Below are 24,620 nucleotides of genomic sequence, written 5' to 3' on the forward strand. Positions count from 1 at the left end.
CTGACAGTTAAAGGTTAAAGTGAGAATAATAGATCTCCTTTAACAAATGTCATCTAAAGACGCTTTACAAAAAGAGCAGGTCTACATAGACCCAGCACATTTGGCAAAGTCAAAGATATAAAGAAACGCTTCCATACACTACTATCTATACATAAAACAACCTCACCACATTTAACATCAACACAAAACCGACTGATGTTTTCGTCATCATCCTCCAGAACAGGATCATTTTATATTAGATTTTGAGGTTGGCCTCTCTGTAACAAACTGAAATGCTTACCTGTTTCAAACAGCTGCAGAGGGAAGCAGAACAAGTGACTTCCCCTCCACCGGCTTCCATTTACCTTCATGCAACGCAGCCGCAAGACGCTCCGAGTGTGACGCTGCTATTCCCCTCATCAACCTGCATCAGATTACACATGCAACACTCCAATTTAAATTACAATCAGCGACATGTTCACTTGCCTGTCACTGACGCTTGTTTACAGTAAATTGGGAAAATGTGAGAAGTAGTGTCATGTTTCCCTCAAACTCACAAAAGTGGACTATAAATAATGATGCCAGGGTGTCACAGGAGGTGTTTGATGCTGAACCCTTAGTGGTTATATAACATTGCAATAAAAGCTTATATGTCCTCTTATTGTTTTCCTCTTTGTCCCTGCAGGATAATGTGCGAGTCGGTGCGCTACGAGAGACACGAGGCCAATGAAGTGCTGTACTAGTAAGTATCACAATGTGCAGAGCTGCATGGATGTGATGTGGCTGGTGTCTAAATGGATATTGATGATATTTGATCATTTACTTACATCTCTACAAGCGTAAAAAAACACATAAAGAAACACTCAAGGGGCGGCCGGGGTGACAATGCTTCACCTGCGATTGGTCAAAGCACACCTCGGGTCTGTTCCATTACTCAAAGTTATTGATGAGTGGAGGCGTGCCAGGGCCGCACAGCAGAGCGACCTGTGAGTCCACAGATGAAAATAAATGTCCATGAAGCTCAGACGCAGTCAGACGATGCTTTTATGGAGGTGTCAGTGCTTAACATCGAGATAGAGAGCCAAGAAGGCATTTCTAGTTTATCAGCTTGATTCAATAAGTCAGGTTACATCGAATCCACACTGAATCTGTTATCTCACTTTAACAAGGAGGAAGCTACAGCCAGTCACTTTCCCCTTTCAGCTGCTGCTGTTGAGTGCTGCCTCATATGATCGGAAAGCTGTATTGACAGCTTCAGACTGTGTTTGGACCCGTTTAGAAAAAAAGCTGCCACAGCTGTAGTAAGCAGAGATCACACACACAGTGTTTCAGTGCCGTCACATGTTGACTTCTCCAGAACACCCATGGTGAGAATTAAGACTGTTAATGAACTCTTGTGCGCTCCAACGGGGGTTAGAGAGGGGCCATTGTCCCCCTTCTCTCAGCCTCCTGATTCCCTGAGTGTGGGTCAGTGAGTGTGTGTCGGTGTGTATGTGTGTGTGTGTTCTGGAAGAAGAGTCAACACCTCATTAGAAGCCCACTCGGAGGTGTGGGAGCTCATTAAACAAAAGGAATGCAGATTAAGTGGCGGTCGCATTACAAAACTCAAGCTTCAGCAAGATTCCCTCAGGTCCAATAGAAACGATACCCACATGCATGCACACACACACACACACACACACACACACACACACACACACACACACACACACACACACACACACACACACACACACACACGCACACACACACACACACACACACACACACATTCAAGCCTTGTGCATAAGCTCACTTTGCATTTCTAGTGGTTTTGTTTATTAAGATGTTTTTGTCAATTTCCCATGAAAAATGCAAATGTTCAGAAGGACTTCATTTGTCGACACTAAGCCGGTTTAATCTTTAAAAGGCTCCTTTAACTCTCCATTGTGCTTTTCATGTTTAAAACTGACCTTCTCCAAACCTCTCTCCATCATGCAGAGATAGTGGAAAACATTGGGAGTTATAGTGGTTTGTTGTGGTTGCGGCAGTACAGCTCAGTCTGTTGGGACTTGGGTTGGGAACCGGTTCAAGTCCCAGTGTGGACTAAAATGGTTGGTCTGGTACTGCCAAGGTGCCCTTGAGAAGGACACTGAACCCCCAACAGCTCTGGTGTGCTCCCTGTGTAGCAGCTTCACTCTGACATCTCTCCACTAATGCATGTCCACAGGTTTCTGCATGTGTGTATCTCAGGTCCTATATGTGTGAGAAGCATGTCACTAAATAACAGAGTGTCAACTAGAATTTCCCTCAGGGATTAATAAAGTATGTACAAAAAAAAAACTACTTTTCTAGAACTATGATATAAACCTGCACAGTCGCAGAAGTCGTTCTCACACAACATGCACCCCTGAACATTTCTCAATAAGTTCAGACGGCCTGCTCCTGAAATGTCCTGAGTTGCTAGTTCCTCTTTGTCTCTCACACTGTGAGGGAAGATGTCCTGTTCCTGACATGGAATAGCTTCCTGACTATATAATAACAAACAATTAAAGAGTGACAGAAATTATGTAATAAGAGAAAGAGGTAGCATGCATTCATTTACAGAAGGACAAAACATGTAACATAAACACATATTTTAAGAGTACTTTATATTTGTTTTTGGTGTGTAGTTGTTTGTTTACCATGTAAAGTGTGTTGATTTTCCCTGCAGTGTAGTGCATCTTGTTACAGGGTCAATCACAAATCAATCTGTGACAGCCGTCTCTCTTATGAACGGGTCAAATGCAGGTTGTATTTGCATTCAGTCCACCTCCTTTAATTATGTCCTACATAAAGGAGGAGTATCCAGAGTAAAGGAGAGTCAAACTGTCTGTACTTTTCTAAGTTTACCTCCAGGCTAAAGCATCAAAACACAGCAGCTTTCTTCTCTTTGTGGTTTATTGGTTCATTTAATCTGCACAAGTGTCTCGTTTCTGTTTGTTAGCGTGTATTTCTCCATCAGTTTACAAGCCGTACGAGTGTTTGCGTGCATGCATGTGTGAACCTATTAAAAAGCCTGTCGGAGCTCAGCCCTGATAAGAGCCCTGGTGTTAAACAGCAGCAGATCAGATTGACTTTCTTCCTCAGTGAGATCCATATCAACTGAAAAAAAACAAAAAAAAAAACAAGCTTTTAACAGTCTGTCTTCATTTCTGGGCCAGTTTACAACAACTGCAATAATCTGCTGAGAAACGAAGGCTCTAAAAGTCAATGGGGGAATTTAAATGGGATAGTATCTTTTATTGAGTTTTAAAAATAGTATGGCATTCATGTTAAGACATATTTTACACAGCTGTAAAGAGAGTTATACAAAGAGGGAAAATCAGGCTTCAAGTATGTATCACAAGCAACATTTACAGTTGAGACACCTTTAAAGGTCACACATCATGCAAAATACACTTTACTGGGTTTTTCTATCACTAATATGTGTCCCTAGTCTGTTTACAAACCCCCCAGTGATGAGAAAAGTCCATCCTCTCCGTCTTCTGCCTGCTCCACTTTTCAGAAAATGTGTGCTCAAACAGGCCGTTTGGAGATTTTCCCTTCATGACATCACAAAGGGCAGTAGCCCCTCCCCCAGGTGGGTGACACTCCCACAGCTAGGTGTTTGTTCTGCCCTCTGAGTCTGCCTTCTCACCGTAAACAATAGGACATGGAGCGAGAAAGACCGAGTACACCCAAGCCCTTCCAGAGAGGGGGGCGTGGTCAGACACAGCTCATTTACATATTTAAAGGTACAGACACAGAAACAGCCTGTTCTGAGCAGGGCTGAAATAGAGGGGTTTATAGACATGATCAAATACAGGATCAGAGTGGATTTAGAACAAGAAACTTCACACACATGTTCTGAGGAGCTCTGAGACTTATTTAAAGTTGATGAAGAGGAGGAGAATATGTGACCTTTAATGGTAAAGACCATCGGTCAAAGTTGGTGTAGCTGAAAACTCTTAACATTGTAATATACATTATTTTAACAGAAAACAAATACAACCATTTTTATATAAGAGTATGATGACCGCCTAGCAGTTTCTAGATCAGGCCACATGTAAGGAGGCTGTGGTCCTCCAGACTGGCAGCCCGGGTTCAAGTCCGGCCTGTGGCTCCTTTCCTGCATGTCAAAGATATGTTGTTTTAGTTTGTAGGTGTAAATACTATTGCACTTGATATATTGGAGAAAAGCCTCACCGTTATTTTTTACTGAATATCTCTTGATTTAAAGAAGAATGACATGCAAAAGAACATTTTACTTGGAAGTAAACCCTGGCACCATATTTATGTGTTTTTCTTTCCCTCCAACACATGTAATGTTGCATAAAATCACTCAGATCCACACAAATGACCCAGTTAATGACCCACACACTCTTCCTAGCTCTAACAGTTGGCAGTCCCCGAGTAATGATAGGAGGATAAGGGTAATGGTTAGAAAAGTACTCATCTTTCCCGCCTGCGGCTCTAGATTGCTGAAGTGCTCACACACACACACACACACACACACACACACACACACACACACACACACACACACACACACACACACACATAGTCACACTCCATATCTCATGAAAACATCCCATACTGTGAGAGGCTGAACCTCTCAGGATTTACCACCATGAGATTATCGAGCTAAAGCCCTCTTGAGATGGAGGCTGACCCGACACATTTTAACCGGTCGTGGCTTCTGGTTACTTTTTTGACCCTCGTTGGATCAACTGGTCCAACTTAGAACGATATGCTCGTCAATTAAAGGAGTTTTTTGTTGAAGTTGTGCATTAGCTTGTTTGGGAATCTGAACTTTGAACTACAACCATTGGAGTCAAAATTGTAAGTATTTATTTGAATTAGACAATCCAATGATTAGTCAATGAACACAAGCTTTATTGGAAATATTTTGTTAATTAACTCTTCCTGAATTTGTGTAGTATGTCTTTACCTTCTGGTTGCAAAATTGAAATGTTCAGATTTCTTGTTATATCTTTAGATTTTGAACTGCAGCACACGAGTTACTGAAACTGTTCTGAAGTGTTTCAGAGTAGCTGCATATGTGATTTTTTTTTTTTTTTGCACCCAGACTTTTACCTTAATTTTTCCTGACAGCCCTCTTATAAAATTCCCAGAGGTCGGGATGAGCTTATACGTGAACGCAGCAGGTAAAAGTCAGGAAAGTTCCCCGGTGGCAAAGTGGAAGGTTGAACTGAGCAGTTTATATTAGGTGACCAGTGAGCGACGGTTGTGATTGAAGTGAACCTAATGAAGCAGCATCTCACTCTTTTTTTGCTTGCTAACAATATATTTTAATCTTTAGTTATCAAACAGGCCATCTTGGATCTGTTGTAAACTTCATGACCCCGGTGTCTTTATTACATCATGTCCTGCCTCCTTAGACCCCCCCCCCGCCTCCACCCTACAGAGGAAACTTCATGCTGTTTTTTTAGGCATATATGAATAACAACTTTAGATAATATCAGAGGTATGCTGCCATAAAATCTACTTGACATTTTCCGAAGTGCATGTGGGAAAAGAAGCTCTGGTTGGCACTTTGAAAATGAAAATGTGTAATGTTTTATTTATAATGATAGGTGAATGAAAGCTAGTTGCAGCTATCTATTTCTTTTGTTTGTTATTAAGGAGAAAACTGAATGTCATTCTCCCTGTCCTTTCTTTCTTTGTTTGTAGTTTGGTTGTCATGAAAACTAAATATTTGACCCCCCCCCCCCCTCTGTGACTGCCACCCCACTTCAAGCTCACAGTCAGAGAGAATGTACGTTTTGATTGAAATACTTAAAAGAGGAAGATTAGACTTTTGCCTCTTGACGGGGCTGAATCAGTCCAAGGAAAATGACAGTTACCATGGCTACCATGTCAAACTGTTTTAAAGGGAGTTGCCATAAGAGAAAGATACAAACACAAGTCTTACAGCTGTTACTTCAACCGTTAGGTGTGGCAACAAATCTTTGATTTAAAGACCAGTTTGTCTTTTTTCATATATTTAAAGTTAAAACATCTCATGGGGGCGCCCGTAGCCTAGTGGTTAGTGCGCGTCCCATGTACAGAGGCTTTAGTCCTCTAAGCTGGCAGCACGGGTTTGAATCCGACCTGTAGCTCCTTTCCTGCATATCACTCTCCACTCTCTCTCTCGCCCTGATTTTTAGCTCTGTCCACTTTCCTGTCTCTAAAATAAAGGCACAAAAAGTCCAAAAATAAACATAAATAAACGTCTTATAACGTACTGAAGAAGAGCATTTCATAGTCGTTAACATCTTGATTCCTTGTTGAGTCTCTGGATGGAGTGACGCTCCCATGCAGCTGCAGTGAAACATCACAGGACTGTATGTGAGGAAGACCAGCGGGAGAGCCACTAAAAACCTCATTACATCCATGACACCTTATATAACTGTACACTCCAGTACATACAGGGCAGACACACAGACATCAGTCATTTGACATGTATCTGGAATGGCAGCAAATTGGATAAAAAAAAAAAAAAAGAGCATAAAAGGAAAATAGTGTCTTTGGAGTGTTTTAATAAAATGAAATGGAGCTCAGTGGGTGTAGTACAAACCTTACAGAATAAAAGTGACCAAGTGAAACACTGAGCATTTCAGAGTGTCACTCCTTTGTTCATAATTGTGTCTTGCAAATGTAGAGCTACATCAGAGCTAAACAGGAAGAGAGAGTGAAAGACCAAACACGAGACGTTGGTGCGTCCAATCTGATCGATCTTTCATTTTTCCACTGTATCAAAGTTGTCTCAGATCATAAACCACTAAACATTGTCCTCTCCCCAAACTCTCTCCCGAACTATGATCAGAATTTAAAGGGCATTTAATTGATTGCAAAAGTGTTACAAACGCTCCTCATGTAATGTCATGATTTTGGTATTCTCAGTCACTTGAGATTGTCCCGTCCAGGACACCACAACAATCTCTTTCAGTGGTCATGTCGTTAGCTGTTGGTTTATACTCCACCACTGAATGTGCTTGGCAGACACACCTCTCCTGTTTTGAAACTCTGGTTATTTAACTTTCTCGTATGTCCAAACCCTGTGCAGCATTTTGTTGAGTTCAGCCAAACCAACATGGTTCTCATTTTTAAAAGCACTTTTCATTCTGGACTAAAAACTCTGCATCTTGCAAAAGTTTGTCCTCACGTTCCAGGACTGTATGGATCCTACATTCACCCTCGGTTTACCCTCTTTCACCCGCCCCAGAGGCACTCGGATAACCCGGATCCACGCTGTTAAAGATGTTCCTCGGGGCGGTTTGGGTGGATGATGTTCAGCGTTTGACGACTGCTTCCAATACGCATGACCCAGTTCAGTCAAGCTGTCTTGGTGCATGAGAGTCGACTATCTCCTTCTCTTTTTGGGTGTTGTATCTTCCTCCTCCTCCTCCATGCGAGGTGCTCCCCTCGCTCGGTGTAACTGCGTGCCAGCAATTAATAATTGAGCATTTCCTGCGTGTCTTCTCTGAGTGCGAGAAGCAGCCATGAGAGGATGGAGATGAGTCGGAGGAAGAGGAGAGTGTGAGCTGATGGAGATTTAGCAGTGTGTCAGTAGGGTGTGCTGCTGTCCTCAGTCTCATTAGATCTACAAGGAGAAGTGTGAAGAGGATGAGGGGGAAACACCTGGTCAGCACAGTGATGCTAGGTGTGAATATATGTGTCTGTGAGGGGGGGGGAGGGTGCATCCATCCTTTACCTTTCTGTAAGCAAAAATCCAGTCCCAGCATGCTGATGTGTTACCGGTCATTGATTTGAGTTTTTCTTTTCCTCTCAGGTTGTAAATTAAAAAGTCTCACTCAGACCAGGTGAACATGTTCACAGGTGCTGCTGACTTATTACCACAAACCTTATTAACCATCAGGCTCAGGGTTTGATGACCGGGCAATCCTTTTCTGAGCATGATAGCTAACAGACAGGTGGAGGCTTCACACAAAGAAACATCTATTTTTATTAGCTGTGAAGTTTTTTTTTTGCAGTTTGTTCTCAGAAGAGATGATTACAGGGTTTTCACTCCAGTCAGACCTGGACTGATGCAGACTGATGTTGAAGCATCAAATGTTTTCATTTGTCTGAGACTTCTCAAAATGATGTTCTTCTTCTTCTTCTTCTTCTTCTTCTTCTTCTACTGTTTTATGAAATCAACTTTTTTTTCCTTAGGTTGGATAAGAAGTTTGGAAATTGGGCTTCAACCAACGAGTATGTCAGGTGTCAATGAATCTGCAGATACGTCACCAATTAACCAGCTATACAAACTTTTACAGTAATTATCTCACCTGAGCAGCTTTTATTGTCACAGACATGAGACTGCTAGACATCCTGTCGTCCTCTGCTTTAAAAACTCGTTTGACCCGCCTCAATCAAAGGTTCAGTGTGTCATGAGGCTGTGTGGGTTTTAATTGTTTTAACAGTGTTTCATTGTTTTTATTGATTCTTGTGGAAGCAGCTGAATGTTTTGCAGCACTTTGAGTCCAAGACAAATTTCCCCAAGAGGACAGTAAAGTGCATCATATTCCTCAGTGGAAAGCCAATCAGTGTATTGCCCAAAAAGAAAATGTGACCTTTTTCTTTTAAGAATTAATGAAGTGTATGTGAGTTTTAAGAGATTGCATCAGACGTAAAATAAATAATGCTTCATTGATTCATCATGCAAAGAACTATCTAAGAATTCTGACACATTTTGAGAGTAAGTCTGTTGTGTTTGAAAAGAATCAGGATGCTTATTAAAAACAAAGATGGCACCAGAATGACCGTAGCCTAAATCTCTTAATGGAGCTAGTTTTAGTTTTACTTGTTAACAATCATGAAAATAAAAACAAAAGAAGTGTTCTTTTACTTTCATGCTTATTCTTTTGTCCTCCTCTGTCATGTTGAATTCCCAGCACTGAACGATGGTGTCAGCGCTACATGACATGAGAATACTTCCTTGTTCGGTTTTTTTTCTACTTCCACCTTACTGTCACACGGTGAACAGATGGTTTGGTCAGGAACTTTCATACAGGGACATTTTAAAAACAAAACTCACAAGAATCACAAGCTGTCCTATTTCTGCAGAAATCCCAGGTTAAACACGTCTCAAAAGCCCCCTTTGGACCGCGGGAACTTTCCCCCTGAACTAGGGACCTTTTGAGGACCTCTGTGTATTTCAACCATCGGAACCAGGGTCGAGCTTTAGTTCTGGGGTAAAAGATCTACCCCTAAAAAAGGGAGGATTTCATTCTTTCTAAAGGTCCATGAACTTTTAGGGGGCAGGGCATGTCTCTGCAACGTCTCTGATTGGTCAAGCACAGAAGGTTTGAAAGACTGAAGCTGCAAGACGTCTTCATGCCCACCTTCATCTGGGCTGTTACTAAAGCAGATCTGCTTCAGTGTGATATCTGCCCTGACCCTGCACAAAGATTGCATACAGTGTGTTATACTTGTTTTTAAGCCCTCTCGCCCCATGCATACAGATGAAAGCATGCGTTCCAGTTTCCATCCATCTCCAATGCATTTGTTTACATTTTCAGTGCGCCACCATACATGCCCTCTTTTGATAATCCTGCATACTGAAGCATAAAAGATTCAGTGCATCTCAGCGCTCGGAGATTATCCCGCTGCAATCCCTCTGATAGCCGTGAAAGTCCTGAGATAAGCTCGATGAGTAAAGAAACCAAAGCAATGCATTAAAAAATAAACAACACTGTGCCATCATCAAGCCTGCTCAAAACACTAACAGTCTAAATTCAATATCTGAGTCTTGAAGCTGAGGGCAAACTCTCCTCAGTAGAGGGGTTTGATGCGTCTTTTTTTAAAGGCTTTTTGGCTCACTAGTAACGTCTGAAATGACATCAAACTAAAAAATGAAATGTCTTAAAGTGCCGTGTAAGTCTGCTGGTAGTGTGTGCGTGTGTGTTTGCGTAGCAGTGGTGTTGTAAGAACTTGACAGCCAGCAGCATCATCCAGGAGGTCAGCCAGAGTTTACATCGTCTGCGATGCCCAATTTCCATCGTCTGTGAGTTTCAGCAGGGCCACGGGTGTGGGTGGATGAGAGATGATTCCTCGGTTCATTCATAGTTCTCTCCGTCTCTCTCTTTCTCTTGTTTTCCTCCTTTTTTCACTTTCTTGTTTTGAAGCCAGTGATCTTTATTTGGCACAGGGAGCAGTCGCAGTGTGCTGATGCGTTAACTCGCAGAACCTCTGTAGATCAAGCACATGACGAGGCACATGTCAAGATTAGAGAAAGTGGGGCGCTAACAAATGAAGATGTTCGTTATTCTTCAATCTTTGGATGATTTTCCACATTTAGAAATAGAGGACGTGTCATACATCTTTATCTAGCCAGTAGTACTCACTCAGATTCAGGGTCAGTACATTTTGTCTGTGTCCACTGTGTCCAGTAGTCATATATGTTTTAATCAACTCTTCTCTTTCTGTCTTCTAGTCCTGACGACGTTGGAAGCTGCTGGTACATCCTGCTGTCCGGCTCGGTCTTCATTAAGGAGTCCATGTTCCTGCCCAGAAGCAGGTAAGATCAGCGGCCGTTAACGTCGGAGGTGCTGCTTTAACGCTTGAGACTCCTGAACGAGCAGCCTCCTCCTCACAGTCGTTTGAGAATTAATGCCAATCCATGACTTGTAAAGAGAGGATGTTTTCATTTATGTTTATGTTGATATAAGATATGAATTAGAGAGTAAGGGCGTTTTCACATTAGGCACGATTGGCTCCCCCCTACCTCCCCCTCCCCCGCTGGTCTGCGTTCACATCAGTAACATCGTTCTGTACCCGAGTAGCAGGTGGCAGTATGCACATAGTTGGTTTGCAAATCCGCCAAAAGAAAGCAGGAAGAAGTAACCATGGCAACCACTCGAGGACTGAGTCCATCCTGCTAACTGTGGATGTTTTTGTTATTTCTGAGACGGCAACAACGACCCTCTTCCTACTTCCACATATCGTGCAGCTCAGAGAAGGAAACGGGCCGGTGCTGCTCGGATATGGCGGTTGTTGAAGCGACAGGAGCCGTTTGGTAAAATGTAATCATGTAACGGTCCACTTCCTTATTTGAGCACGGTTGTGTTTGCATCTCCCGCGGACACACACAATTAAGACCACCTCTTGAAGCAGACTCGGGCACAGTTCCCGAGTACAGTACAAGTATGTCACACACATGAACCGGACTTTCGGGTCTCAAGCGGACTCTGATCCGGGGCCGGGGTCCCTAATGTGAAACCCCCCCCCTAACCCTATGGAGATAAATGCTGACTGCTGTGACTTCAGTGATTTCTCAACTTTTGTTTCCAAAAGTTTTTTTCCACAGAACAAAATGCAAATGTGTTCAATCCTCAACATTTAGCAGCAGATTGGCACACATACAGGATATCAGTTTGCTCTACTTGCTGGTATAATCCTTAAAAAAAAGAAAAACCCTCATGTCCCAGTTTGACCAGTACACAGCAGATCTGCTTCTCTCAGCTAACAGAAGAATGCTGCGATTGTGAGATGCATTTTATTGCGAGGAACCAGAGATGGCATCGGCATAACTTTCCCACATGTGTCGAGGAACAAAGACATTCACAGTGTCTCCGTTGAATAAACGCTCTCTGTGGCTTCCCAGGAAAAAGATCTGAATGAGAAGAGATATAGGAAGACGGCATGAAATGCAAACTGATACACAAACAAGATACACAAATATTCTCATGACTAAAAAAAAAACAAAAAAAACAGACTCTCTTTCATAAATATTCAGGAACAGTACCACAAAAATACCACGCACTATCCTCCACATGCTCAACACAGCGTTCTCTGCCAATCTGCAAGTTAGAAAAAGACGAAAAAAAAGAAATGTCATTGCTCCAAAATGTATAAATATTCAATCTTCATGTGTTTATAGAGTCAAATTATAGCTAAACACAGAAAGCAAACAGAGGGAAGAGGATGCAAGCCACCTCAGTAAATCCAGTTCACGGTAGTGAGTAGAACTGGTTCTCTTGAAATTTCTCTCAGGAGACAGGACATGATGTAAAAAAGGATGACTCAAAAAATGGCGGCCAATGGAAAAGCATCTGATGCTATGATGACATTTTTTACCCTGATAGAAATGCTGTAATTTGACAATATGTATTTAAGAGTGGAAACAAGCAGAAATAAGGATGAAGCAGCGTGCACGACCTCACACAGATTGGGTGATTTACATGTCTTTATCCCCCCCCCCCCCCCCCCCCCGCTCGCTCACTGCTGCAACTTTTACATGTATTTTGTCCTGTGTTCCCTAGACGGTCATTTTTTACCAATACACAAATACCTTTAAAGAGGACGTATGATCCCCCTCCACCTTTTCAAACAGTCCCCCTGTGGTCTAAATGAAACATCTGTGCTGTGCTTTATTCAAAATATAACATGAATCAAGCACCAGAGGAGGTTTGTGACCCTGTATAAACCAGCTCTCTCAGAACGCTCCGTTTTGGTGTGTGTGTCTCTTTAAATGTAATGAGCCCCCCCCCCCCTGAGTTTTCCCCGCAGACATCACTCCTCTGTAGAGAGAATAAAAATGGCGGACCTGCGCTAAAGTTTTTCTCTATGCTGGGGGTGGAGTCCATGGGTGGAGATACCAGGGGAGGGGAGGGTTTTGTTTTAACCAGAATCCCACTGTGACATCACAAGGAGAGCACATTTGAAACAGAGCATTTTTCTCTGTGTTGTAAGACTTATGCAGACCACAAACAAAGGACTGGATGGGTTTATTTCACATGTTGTGGGTCAGTAGACACTCAGGTTACCCAGATATATGTTCAAAAACACTGTAGAAGTGGATTTTTCAGAATATGTCCCCTTTAAGTGTTTAAAGAAAGAAAGAGAGGTCGATGTCTCCAGAGCTCAACCCAGTGATAAAAATCAACTATGACAGCCTCAGTGGACCCTCCCTCCCTCCAGCGCTCAGCAGTCATCAGCACCTCTGAAGCCAAGACCCAAATGTTAAAAATTTCACAAGCGGCTCTGTTACATGAACCATCTCTGTGGGCGTCTAGAAAACAATGATCTTTTTCATCCATTAGTCTTGCATAACACACACACCTACGGCCACTCAGAGCTCCGGGCCGTCCCAGCAGCTCTGTGGGGGTCGGCCGCGGTCATTCTCGGGATTCAAATGAACGTGGGAGGCATTTTAAAACGGAGGACTCGATCGGAAATGTGGCACAAAGCTGTTCCCTTTTCTTTTTTTTCTTTTTAGATATAACCTTCTCAGTTTGACAAGGTGAGAGTGTGTGTGAGTGGGATGCCGAAGGGGGATTTGCAGGTATTGGCAGATTAAAGTAAATGCTGGACTGCAGACGCTGCGGGACCAGAGGGGGTTTTTAAAAATGTTTACTAAGCATATGTTGTGAGGAAGTCAGTGCAGGAGTCCACTCTGCTCGGCTACTTTGTTTAGAGTGACGCTAATGGTGCTGAAACAAGATTGTCTCGTTTCTGTCAACTGCACTAAATCATAATATGATGCATGAACGGCAAACTGAGCCATTTCAGACAGAATCACCTCACTCACAACATAAAGCAGGAGACATTTTCATAACCATTTTATAGATTACAGCACCTGCTTGAACAATATCGTACAAAACACTTCTGAAATCTGTATTTTACTTTTATTTTACTACTAAACTCAAGTACCAGAAAATTGACACCGTCAGCTCATTGAAATTGTAACACTTTCCTTAAAAGCAACCCTTTGACAGTATATAGACAGCAGAGACAGTTTCTGACAGTATACTTATAGAGACCTTCTGACAGTTTTCTGTACATACCACCAAAACACTTTAGAGAGGAGGCTAATTTGCACTCACTCGATTGTCTCCTCTCCCCATTCCCCCGCTGGCCTGCACTCACACTGCTCCAGGACTAACTGGGCCTGAGCACGGTTACCTCTTGTACACAAAGTCCTAATACAAACACATGCATTGCTTTACCAGATCATTAAGTGTGCATAGATTACAAGACAGGCTGACTCAAAAAATCAATAGTAAAAAAAAAGGGACGTGCAGTAGAGTCCGCGTCTGCACATCTGAGAACAACACAGATAATACGACTGCTTTTACTGACATTGTGTCTTATTTTGAGTCATTTTAGTCACAAACAGAACCATAATAATTTGGGTTTTCTCGATAATGGAGGCAGGTATCGATTCTACTTCATGTCCAGGTTGTGTACTCGTGATTGTACTCTCACGCTCGTCAAATGAACTGGACTTTGAAGGTGAAGCGTGCTTAGGCATGGTGTGGATTGCCGAGTTTTAGTGCGCCCTATGTTAGTGGTTTGGTGTGCAGGGTTTACATCTACTAACCTACCAACATGTGAAGCTGTGTTTTGTGATCTTTCCATATTTTAAAGCCATGTCGTTTAAAACTGAACTAAACCACACGCAGAGCAGCGTGATGCAGTCATAAAGCCTCATTCATATGCACAGCTTTGTGAAGTACCATGAGGAGAAAAACCTTGTTTAAACATCTGTCATGTTGTCAGTGTTCCCTGTAGAAAACATGCGTTTGAAGATGAGGTATCAGACCGTTTCCCCCCCGTTATATTAGAACTGATTGGAGTATTAGTTTCACACAGCTCTGGGTTGCCGTGGATGATGCATTAAAAACATCAGATTTGGGTGGAAGAATTGAGCAGGACATATTTCCCCAGTGACGAGGAAAGTCAGCTTTTGAAATGACACATTCAAAATGACATATTCTGATTCAAGATTTCAAGGACGTCTGGTGTCATGAAACTCACTCTGCTCTCGAGTGATAGTAATATAGTGCATGGTTTGGATCCCGTCAATCTCCCCACTTTAACTCTTCTGTTCAGGCGTAGTGACAGATTTGAATATTGAATGGTCGGTAATGAGTCGAGGCATATCTGTGTTAGAGGACTGTTCACAGCTCACTCCCAGGAAACTGTATTTTTAACATTTCTTCCTCAAAATTATTAGTCATAAAAGTATTTCTGAATTACCATGTCGACAAGAAAAACAAAATGGGGAGGGCAAAATGTCCTGAAGGGGAAATTGGTTGTGACAGGAGGAAGGAGTGGAGTCCAGCGGGACTTCCTGAAGCTTTTAAAGACGCGGTGGATTCAGGTTTCAGACCGGCCCCTGCCCAGAAACGGCCGTTCATATCTATTCTGGCAGCGAGGTTGAAAACCTGATATGCTTCCATCTTTCTCTCTCTCTCTCTCTGCCGCTCGCTGTATAGTGAGATGTGATCCGGGGGAAGAGGAATGACTCAGTCATTAAGAAGCAGAAGCTGCAGCTCTGTGCTGTATTTAACCCAGCAGCCAGTGTGAAACCAGATACAACCCAAATAAATAAATCTTTACCGAACGAGGGGACACAGATTTTAAAAACATGTAGAAACACGTCGTGCTTCATGAAACAGGCTGTGTGATCACGGCCTTCTTTCAGCTACATGATAATTATGTCAGAAGAAGAAGAGACCGATCATAAGCAGACGTCATGTTGGACTCAAACCATAGTCCATCCAGACTTTATTTACCACTTTTCCTGTTCGGGATTGTGCGGGTGCTGGAGCCGATCCCAGCTGTCATTGGGCGAGACACCATAGTCAAACCAAAGTCCGCCATCTTTCATCAGTGATGGCAGGATTCACCGTTCTACTTGTCGACAACAACAACATAAGAATTCTGCAATAACAATAACAAACTTGAATCCCTTCTTCCTTGGAATAAGGAGGTCCTGTCTTTTGTGTTTCCATTTTGTTTGAACAGGAAACAGGATGAGTGTGTCTCTGTTTAGTTTACATGTAGTGTGTTTGTATAAGCTGATATCACAGCTACAAGACTAAAACACTTTACGTTCTTTTAGCTCCGCCCACATGTACAGTTATAAAGGGATTAAGTTGCTCGTGTTGTTGCATGTGATGTCAGTAAAATCAAACTTGTTATCATCCATGAGAACGGTTAGAGAAGTGAACTTAATGCCTTGTTTTGGTTAAAAATCCCTCAGTGGATTCTGGATCCAAAACAACACGAGAACGGCACATCAAGAAGCTCCCGTTTGAATGATTTATGAAGAGATGTTTTCAGAGCCAACATGCTCTAACTCAGACTTGTAAGACCTCGGTGTGCGGATCTTGTTCTGCTTTTCCTTATATAAAAGATAATTATCACTTCACTAAATATTATATATCATTTTTTAAAAAGGTAAGCAGGAGATTTCAGTTGTGCGTGCATGACTGGTTGATCTGTATTTTACTGTTTCTATCATCAGGGATAACAGAAGGAAATGAGCTAGTTCACTAAAAGTGGTACAAAGCATCTCCTCTCTCCTGAGACTCATGTTCTTTTCTTACACTGTCCCTGATTCATACAAGAGACATAAACTAAACTAAAAAGAGAAGAACTTACTCTCTTGTTATATTGTGTCCCAAAGACCCAACATGGATCCACCATGAGCACAGCGATACACAACAATTAGCAAAGTGTCAGTGCCAAAGAAAAAAAAACGTCCTTTTAACGGGCAGAGACCTCGAGCAGAACCAGACTCATGTTGGACAGACGTCAGTCGACACTGTGCCGGGGTTGTGAGGGGGATGGAGGGAGGGAGGGAGGAAGAAAGAGATGGACAGAGAAAAAGTGTGTGTAGTCTGATTTAGACTTTTCTCTTTACGGTTATTAGAAGATTTGACATTTTCCAGCTTTTGACTCAGAGTTGCTTTTCTTGGCTGCTTGAGAGACTTATTTTATAGATGATGCATAGATATAGGATGACACTGCAACTCTGTTTTCTGCAACCCTGCATTTATTTTTTTAAGTACAAACCATGTAAAACATACAAAAACTAAACCACAAAGCCTGTAAATTATTTTATTGTATTTTCTAAAAACAGCAACATTAGAGAGTTAATCTGTGTTCAAATGAAAAACCCTGTTTGAAATATGAATGTTGTTACAGTTTCATTGTATGAAACTTCCCCTCATGATGTACCCTTTAATAAACCCCGTACTGGTTTTACTTCCCCCTCCTCCATCCTGCTGCCTTCATGTATCATCACCATCAGCTGTCAGGACTCGGCCTCCGGTCAAACAGTTTCCCTGATCATCAGCTGAATGTTTCTCTAACCAGAGCCTCAGCCTTTTTAGATGAATTAGCTCACATCAGCACCCAGTTATCAGAGGAATGTCATCGTTCTTCATCGTCTTTTCTCTCTGCGTGATCTGCAGGGAGGAAAGGTCAGTAGAGCTCAGATCACTTGATGACAGCCGGCAGCAGCTCGGGCCGACTCGTCTGAAGCTGACTAAGTGATTCACTGATTTATTCTCTGATTGTGCAAATACAGTTCTTACTCACCTTTCTTCAGAACTGCTCAGCTGCTGTACATCCTGTGTCATCTGAAGAAAAGACCTTCTATGACTTAGAGTTTCATGGTCTTGTTTTTCAGATTGAAAGTCTATGTGGTTTAGAGACAGGTCCGATCTTTTCTCAGTATCAGGTCTGATAAAGTAATTTACATATCAGATATCGGAATGACGGCGCCGATCCACATCACTGATCAAGAAATACGTTTGTGCACATTCTCAGCTCGCACAGTCTCACATTGAGTCAGACTGAACTGTGTCCACAAGTCGTCTCCATGACGACGTTCAGACAGCTCCTTATATATGTTAAAAAGTACAATTCTTTTACTTCAGTTTAAAAGATTTAATTTGAAAATCCTGACGGCTGTTGCTGCTTCCTGTTTGTATGTGAAGCCAGCCTTACACATTCTAAAAACAACAACATCAATAACATTATTAGTTATGATGATACAAATATTAGTATTGATACAGACGTATCAGGATCGGGTCAGAACTGACAAACGGAGGCTCGCTGAATCTCTAATGTGCTAAGTAGCGTTATTACTCCCGGGTTTGTTTTTTATTTTTACAATCATGTTTCACTTGTAAAATAATTGAGCAAGAAATGAGTATTGGTTTTTTCTTTATACACAGTAAAAAAGACTAATGTTCCAGTTGTTGCCAAGAGCGACGCGTGAGCGCTGATACCGAAATAATTCACAGGCCAACGAGTGTCTTTGAAACACTCTGTCATTAGACATATCAAAAAATAAGTTCATTGTTTCATTATAATATTATAAGAGGCTGGACCCTGAAAATGATCTGGATCATGGCTCAGTCTGAAGAAAAACACCCTCCTAACTAAAATAAGTAACTGAGTGTAAAGGGACAATCCACAGACTTTTACACATTTAAATCAGATTATTTAGATTTTAGCTTTCTTGGATATCATTCTGATCTTTGATTGAATAGAAACCCTAAGATTTAAATCACAATCATAGAGGTGTAGCTATTTTCAACATTCAGCAGGAAGGTTTAATGATGATGTTCTGGCGAGTTGCATGATGGGAGTTGTAGGAAACAGACTTTTGTAGGCTGTATTAAAAGAGTAAAAGTGTAAATCATGATATCTGACTCTCTGCTGCCTCCATGATTATCACAAACTTTTTAAGAAGTTCATTTTTTCTATCCACCAAGTCCTCCCAACTCTCTAAAAAAAAACTCTTCAATGATGGCTAAATATTGACAAGAGCTTCCAGTAGCCAATTACGTTTGTTTTTTCCTCCCCCAGTAAATCAGTTGTAAGTCTAATCCTTCATCCGCTCGCTCTGCTGCCTGCTCATTAAGTCGTGAGCTCGACATTCAGACGAGGATCAGCGCTGATCCACGAGGGTGAAAATCTGTGGCCCGAGTTAGAAAGTACGAGGAGAGTGTCTGGAGAGGCTGCTTGGACATTACATGACATCTATTTATATAGTAGACCTGTGAGAAGGAGTACATGTATTTCCCTTTATTTAAAGAACCCCATGAAATTCAAAATCTATTTTTCCAGTTTTCCTCCAGTGTTCCTGCGTTAGGAAGTGTTAGGAAGTGTTCTCTTCCTGTAAAACATTGAATTGTCTGATGACTCATCCTGCACTCAGGTGTGTTTATTAATCATTCAATAAATTAAAACAATTTGTTTCTAATCTAACGAAACAATCAAATTCATCCTAACGTTATGTCCCGCCCTCTATCTTGTCATTGGTTCTTTCCCGTCTCAGTTGGACATACTTCTCTAGGTCCTTTAATTAGGGGAAATGTACATTAATCAGAATAACAACAGCTGTAAAAAAAAACACAGGTTAGCTGGAAGGCTAGTTTTATTAGCAGTCCCTTTGCCTGTTGTTGTTGTTGTTGTTGTTGTTGTTGTTGTTTTGAGGCGTTTTGCACTCAATAGGAGAAAAAACTGGAATAATGTGTTATAAAATATGCAAAAAACAAGTTTCTAATATGCCGCTTTTATCATAGAAGAGAAATGATACTTAGTGAAGCGTTTTGCATACGGGGAAGTATAAATGCTAATAGGCTGAAAATGCTTCCAAAAAGTCTAAATCTAATGAGCTGAGTAAACAATCAGCTGGATTGTTCTACCCAAAAGTTTCAGTAACACGAGCTGCTTATTCTTGTTTATTGATCTGAACAAGGCTGAGTATTTAGCTCGTAGACAGATGCACACAGCATTCACAAAAATGTTCCGTTCTTTAAATCGATAAAATCTCGATTATATTATTGATAAAATCGCTGATTGTGTCAAAAAGTACTGAAACTAAAAAAAAACTAGATCTGTCTTATTTTAAACTGAAAGCAGCCTCGAGCAAAACACATAACGCTCTACATTTAGACTCTGCTGGAGTTTGCCTGCTAATATTTAGTCATTAAGAACAAGAAATTCTTAAAGACAGGGACAGGCTTTGGAAATTAGCATTAGCTATAAATGTTGTGTTGCAGTGCATTGGAGAAATTGTTGCTCAGTTCTCCACGTATATACTGCATCAGTCACTGCCAAAAACACCAGAGACAAACTCTGGTGTATGGTTGTTGCTGTAGCATCCAAACAGGGATGACATTTTGTGTAGTTTTCACATCTATACTTCAAAATCAGGTATCGTTACAACCCTAATTCATACTCTAGATTTAGCTTTTTTGCAGTTGCATCCTCGTAAAAGTCTTTAAAGTGCTTAAAATTCATCAACAACAAAAAAAAGATGACAACAGAAAACGACATAAATCAACAAGAAAAAAAAACAAGATCAAGATTTTAACCTGAAATGATCTTTCACTTGACTGATCTGAGTAACTCCATAAAATATACACAAGTCTTTAAAAAACAAACAGATTGTTGTGCAACTGATTTTAAAAGTTCATGAGAAACTTTTACTGACAGGGGAGGGAAAAAACGCACAACTCCCTCCATACTACACAAGAACACACACACACACACACCCCTCCCTCTCACTCAGCGTAACTCTGTAACGGGAAGTGAGTCGTACGCTGGAATGCTGGCTGCAGTCAACTCACCACATTACACACAGTGAGCGAGCGAGAGAGAGAGAGAGAGAGAGAGAGAAAGGGGGCAGAGCCATTTGGACAGAGGCTGATCCGCACACACATTCACTTCCAGAGCGACACACACACACTCCCGTTTCTCCCCACACACTCAGCAGGGTGTGTGTGCGCAGGACGATATGCCGCGGTCACACCGAAGTGTCAGGACTTTGGAACTCGATTGTTGGACTTAGCGTGGACTAACAGCGGGAGACAAACTCTTATCTTATCAGGTGTTGGTGTCACTGTGAGGGCAGTCTGGAGCGACGGGGGTGAGTGTCCACACACACCACAGCAGCAACCTCACACTCCTCTGCCTGCACACACACTACACCCAGTGTGTGTTCTTTTAGCTTGTAATTTAAAAAACCTGACTCGTCTCCGAGCCGGGAGCTGGTTGCAGTAAAACCTTCAAGTCTGGAATGTGAAGCACGTCTTTGATGTTATTTTGGATTTGACAGTGTGCAGTGTGTGCTGCCAGTTTAAAGTGGGGGGTGTGTGTGTGTGTTCTTCATGTTTCGGAGGGTTAGACAAGACTTTTGGCAACTTTGAAACCAAAACAAAGATGGAGCTCAGACGGCGGGGGGAGAATGTGTGTAAAAGCGGATGATGATGATGATGGATTGATTTATGTCTAGGAAAAGTTTTCAGCAAAGTTCTCACTCTTAAATCCCTCTCTTCCGTCTTTATGTCACGATGTGGGAAGCAGAAGAAGTCAATCACACATTCTGGTCTTCAGTGTCAGCTTCTATTTCAGAATCAGCAGGGGGTGGGTGGTGGGGGGGGGGGTGCATGTGTTGTGGCCATGCCGTCCCTCCGAGGTATTCTGTGTATGTTTTCAGGTTGAGAGGTCGTTTTGATGGTCGGTCTGTAGCAGCTCTGAGGGGATGATGTTAGTAAACCCTTCAAGCCATGGCTGCTGTTTTCATTTTAGTTAACATTCATGAGCGCTCACTCTCCTGAAGCTCTGACCTTCCCTTCCCTCCTTCCTCTCTGCGCTCTCCGTCTAAAACTCTTGCATAACCATGGGAGTTTAATCTTTGTCCTTCTTAAGGGTCCGGTGCGTTGAAAAAAGCCGGTGTGCCCTCTCACCACTCACTCAGTTAAATGGCTTAACAGTGTGAAGCCCCCCCCTCCTCCTCCACCAGCTCAGACCGGGGGTACAGATTAGGGATTGCACTGGTTCACTCAGACAGCAGAATGGATCTGAGGCTTTGGTGGTTGGGGCTGCCGGGCTCACAGAGTGAAAGGCCGGTGATGCATGTGGAATGACATTCCCGTCGCCCAAGCTTGTTTTATAACAGAGGAGGGGGGTGGGGGGGGGGGTGCAAGGCCACTGAGGCAGGGGAGCTGTCAGTCAGTCAACTGAGGGAGAGCTTCAGGATTTAAACTGAGACACTGACTGATGAAACCAGGACGTAGAGAGTTTCTGGAGGCCTTTAATGTAAGACATTTTGTACAGGAGCTTTAAAGTAAGGTTGTCAATATTTGTTAGTTTTTAATGATCGATAGTAACAAAAATAACTAAATCTTTAAATATACACTCAAGCTCTACGGTCATATTTTGAACCGAAAGCTGCCGTGAGCGGAAGAAAAAATAGCGAAATGCTGGCAGCTTATTTGTTCAACTCGGACTGTGTTGAGGAGCTTGTCGACATTTTTGGTAATTAAAAAAGAAAATAGATGACCCAGTATTTGAAGTGTAAAATTGGGTAGTTGTGGCTCGGTTGGTGGAGTCGGTCGTCTCTCAACAGGACGGTTGAGGGTTCGATCCCCAGCTCCTGCAGCCACATGTCAGATGTGTTCTTGGGCGAGACACTTAACCCCAAGTTGCTCTGTGATTCGTCAGTGGTGTATGAATGGGATTAGTTACTTCAGTGTGTGAATGTGTGGATGTGACCTGCGGTGTAAAAGCGCTTTGAGTCGTCAGAAGACTAGAAGAGAACTAAACAAGCTCAAGTCCATTTACCATTTACAAAAACAGGTATCCCTATTGTTCCATTTCTAAGTTTAAACTTCTGGTATTGCAACAACTCTTTATTAACGTGTGCATACTTCATAGTTTGAAATACTTTCCACTGAATTTTGTAAGTGCAGCTAAATGTGTGAAAGATGTTTTACAGTTAAAGTTGAAAGTTGGTTTCAAAATAAACAAAAATATACACCGAGTCAACCCACCTTACTTTTGAAATAAAAGGTCTTAAAGCTCCAGTGAGGATCTTTCGGGTAATGTTGGTTTTGACCCCTGTGGACAAAGCAGCACCTCTTATCTCTTTTGTATGTAGTCATTTTGAACGATATTAATCAGACTTTATTTTAACGGTCGGATATATTACTCATGGGGAACCTTTCAGGCTGAATAAAGGCAGCGTGTAGTTACCCTCTTTGTCCTGCACCTACACTTTTGCTTATGTAGGTCCGTGTTGTATTCAGTCTGTTTCATAACCAGTGAAAAACTTTTCACAGGAGCTTTAATGCAGACGTGAGAAGGTAGGGAATGTTCTCTAAACCTTTCATTGAACCAGGACTCTCGTTTTGTCTTTCATTTCCTGGTTATGAATTTTACATTTCAATGACAGGCAGAGGTTATCCAACAAGATAAGACAAGTAGGTTAGTGACCCAAAGATGTCATCGTTATGCAACAGGCGCTGCTCCATGCCAGCTGCTTTTTGGTCAATATGCCCCTTTTGAAGGAATAGTGTTAGATCATACATGTTCAGTGAAATCTTAGATTACATCTCATTTAAAGACCGGGTATAATAATATACAAAATGCTGTTAATGGACGATGTAGAACTTCAGTATAACAACGTAATGTGGTGTCACTTTAGCTAAAAACACTTTGGTTTGAAGAAGCATCCATCCTTTGTTTGGATGTGGCTCAGTTGGTATAGCCGGTCGTCTCTCAACCGAAAGGTCGGGGGTTCGATCCCCAGTTCCTGCGGCTTCATGTACAATGTGTTCTTGGGCGAGACATTTAACCACAGGTTGCTCCTGCTGCTTTGTCTGCTGTGTGTGAATGTGTATGAATGGGATTATTTACTTCTGATGGTCTCTTTACTCAGCAGCCTCGACCATCAGTGTGTGAATGTGGAGGTGTGACCTGCGGTGTAAAAGCACTTTGAGGAGATAGAGAGATACTTTATTGATCCCGAGGGAAATTCAAAGCATCCAGTAGCAGGTTACAAAGACGTACATGACATGAAACATTTGTTACAAATTAAACCACAAAACTGACGCCCCCCCCCCTCCCATACATATATATTAACCTGAAAAAAAGATTTAAAGAATACCTCTAGATGAAACAATTTTTTTTTTTTAGCAATGTTTAAAAAGAAGAAAATGATCAAAAAACAGACATTAAATAACAGTCAGTACAAACATTAAAGGTGCGATTTAAATAATTGTGAGGTTAGCTTTAAAAAAAAAAAAAAAAAAAACACCCATTAAAATCTTAAAAACAAATACGACAGGGACGGAGCTACTGGACATCCGGCCACTCACGTCGGCGCCGGAAGTCTCAAGTGTAGTCAGAAGACTAGAAAAGCGCTTTACAAGCTCAAGTCCAAACTCCAGTATGATGTGAATGCAGCATTAATCTGCTGTACCTCTCTGTTTGTCACATTTGATCGACTTGCTAATATCTAGGTTGTTTATATTTGTCTTGGGTTTAACTGTCTGTGTACTCTATACATCTCAGTGTATGTTGCCTGTGTTGTGAGAATTCCCCAGGGAGGTAAAGATAAGGATTTCTCAACATCGGTTTATGAAATAGTGCCCCACATATAACTGCATTTTCTGAGAGAAAAGTATGTCAAGAGATAATCTGCGCATGCTACTCCGCTCTGTTTGAAAATGAGTTACATACCTGCTCAAGCATCTGGCACCGTCTTATCTTTTCTTACGCTCTTATCTGGCTCGGTGAGTTTGTCAGCCAACATACACAACTCAGGTTCTCAGGGGCAGAACCACAGCATCAACGTATGGACCTGAACATCCTCACTGCTGAATTATTCAGAACAAGTAGATCTGCACACACACACACACACACACACACACACACACACACACACACACACACACACACACACACACACTGTCTGCTGCATCATTAGACGAGATAATACAATTTCAATATTTGCACGGGTCGAACTTTGCAGAGTTGATTTTCTGCAGAGATGCCGACTCCCAAATCCAACCAAACATCAGCTGGGGAAGCTCAAATGT

The 24,620-nt window shown here is 41.9% G+C and overlaps 1 protein-coding gene across 12 annotated transcripts in view; it reads left to right on the forward strand.

The window, feature by feature from the left end:
• rapgef2b (Rap guanine nucleotide exchange factor 2b) overlaps positions 1 to 24,620 on the forward strand; it is a 132,658-nt gene that overhangs the window by 39,874 nt on the left and 68,164 nt on the right. For 11 of the 12 annotated variants that reach the window (XR_009674620.1, XR_009674622.1, XR_009674624.1 and 8 more), the window contains exons 3-4: positions 665 to 721; positions 10,421 to 10,504. Coding sequence is in view for 2 of the 12 variants with exons in the window: in XM_061047588.1 (XP_060903571.1) it covers positions 665 to 721; positions 10,421 to 10,504 (141 nt within the window). In the remaining 10 variants the exon portion in view is untranslated. Of the gene's footprint in view, positions 1 to 664; positions 722 to 10,420; positions 10,505 to 20,317; positions 20,666 to 24,620 lie in introns of those variants that run through there. The other variant, XR_009674629.1, reaches the window with a different exon arrangement.

The sequence above is a fragment of the Labrus mixtus genome, chromosome 10, assembly GCF_963584025.1.
Source record: "Labrus mixtus chromosome 10, fLabMix1.1, whole genome shotgun sequence".
Lineage (NCBI taxonomy): Eukaryota > Metazoa > Chordata > Actinopteri > Labriformes > Labridae > Labrus > Labrus mixtus.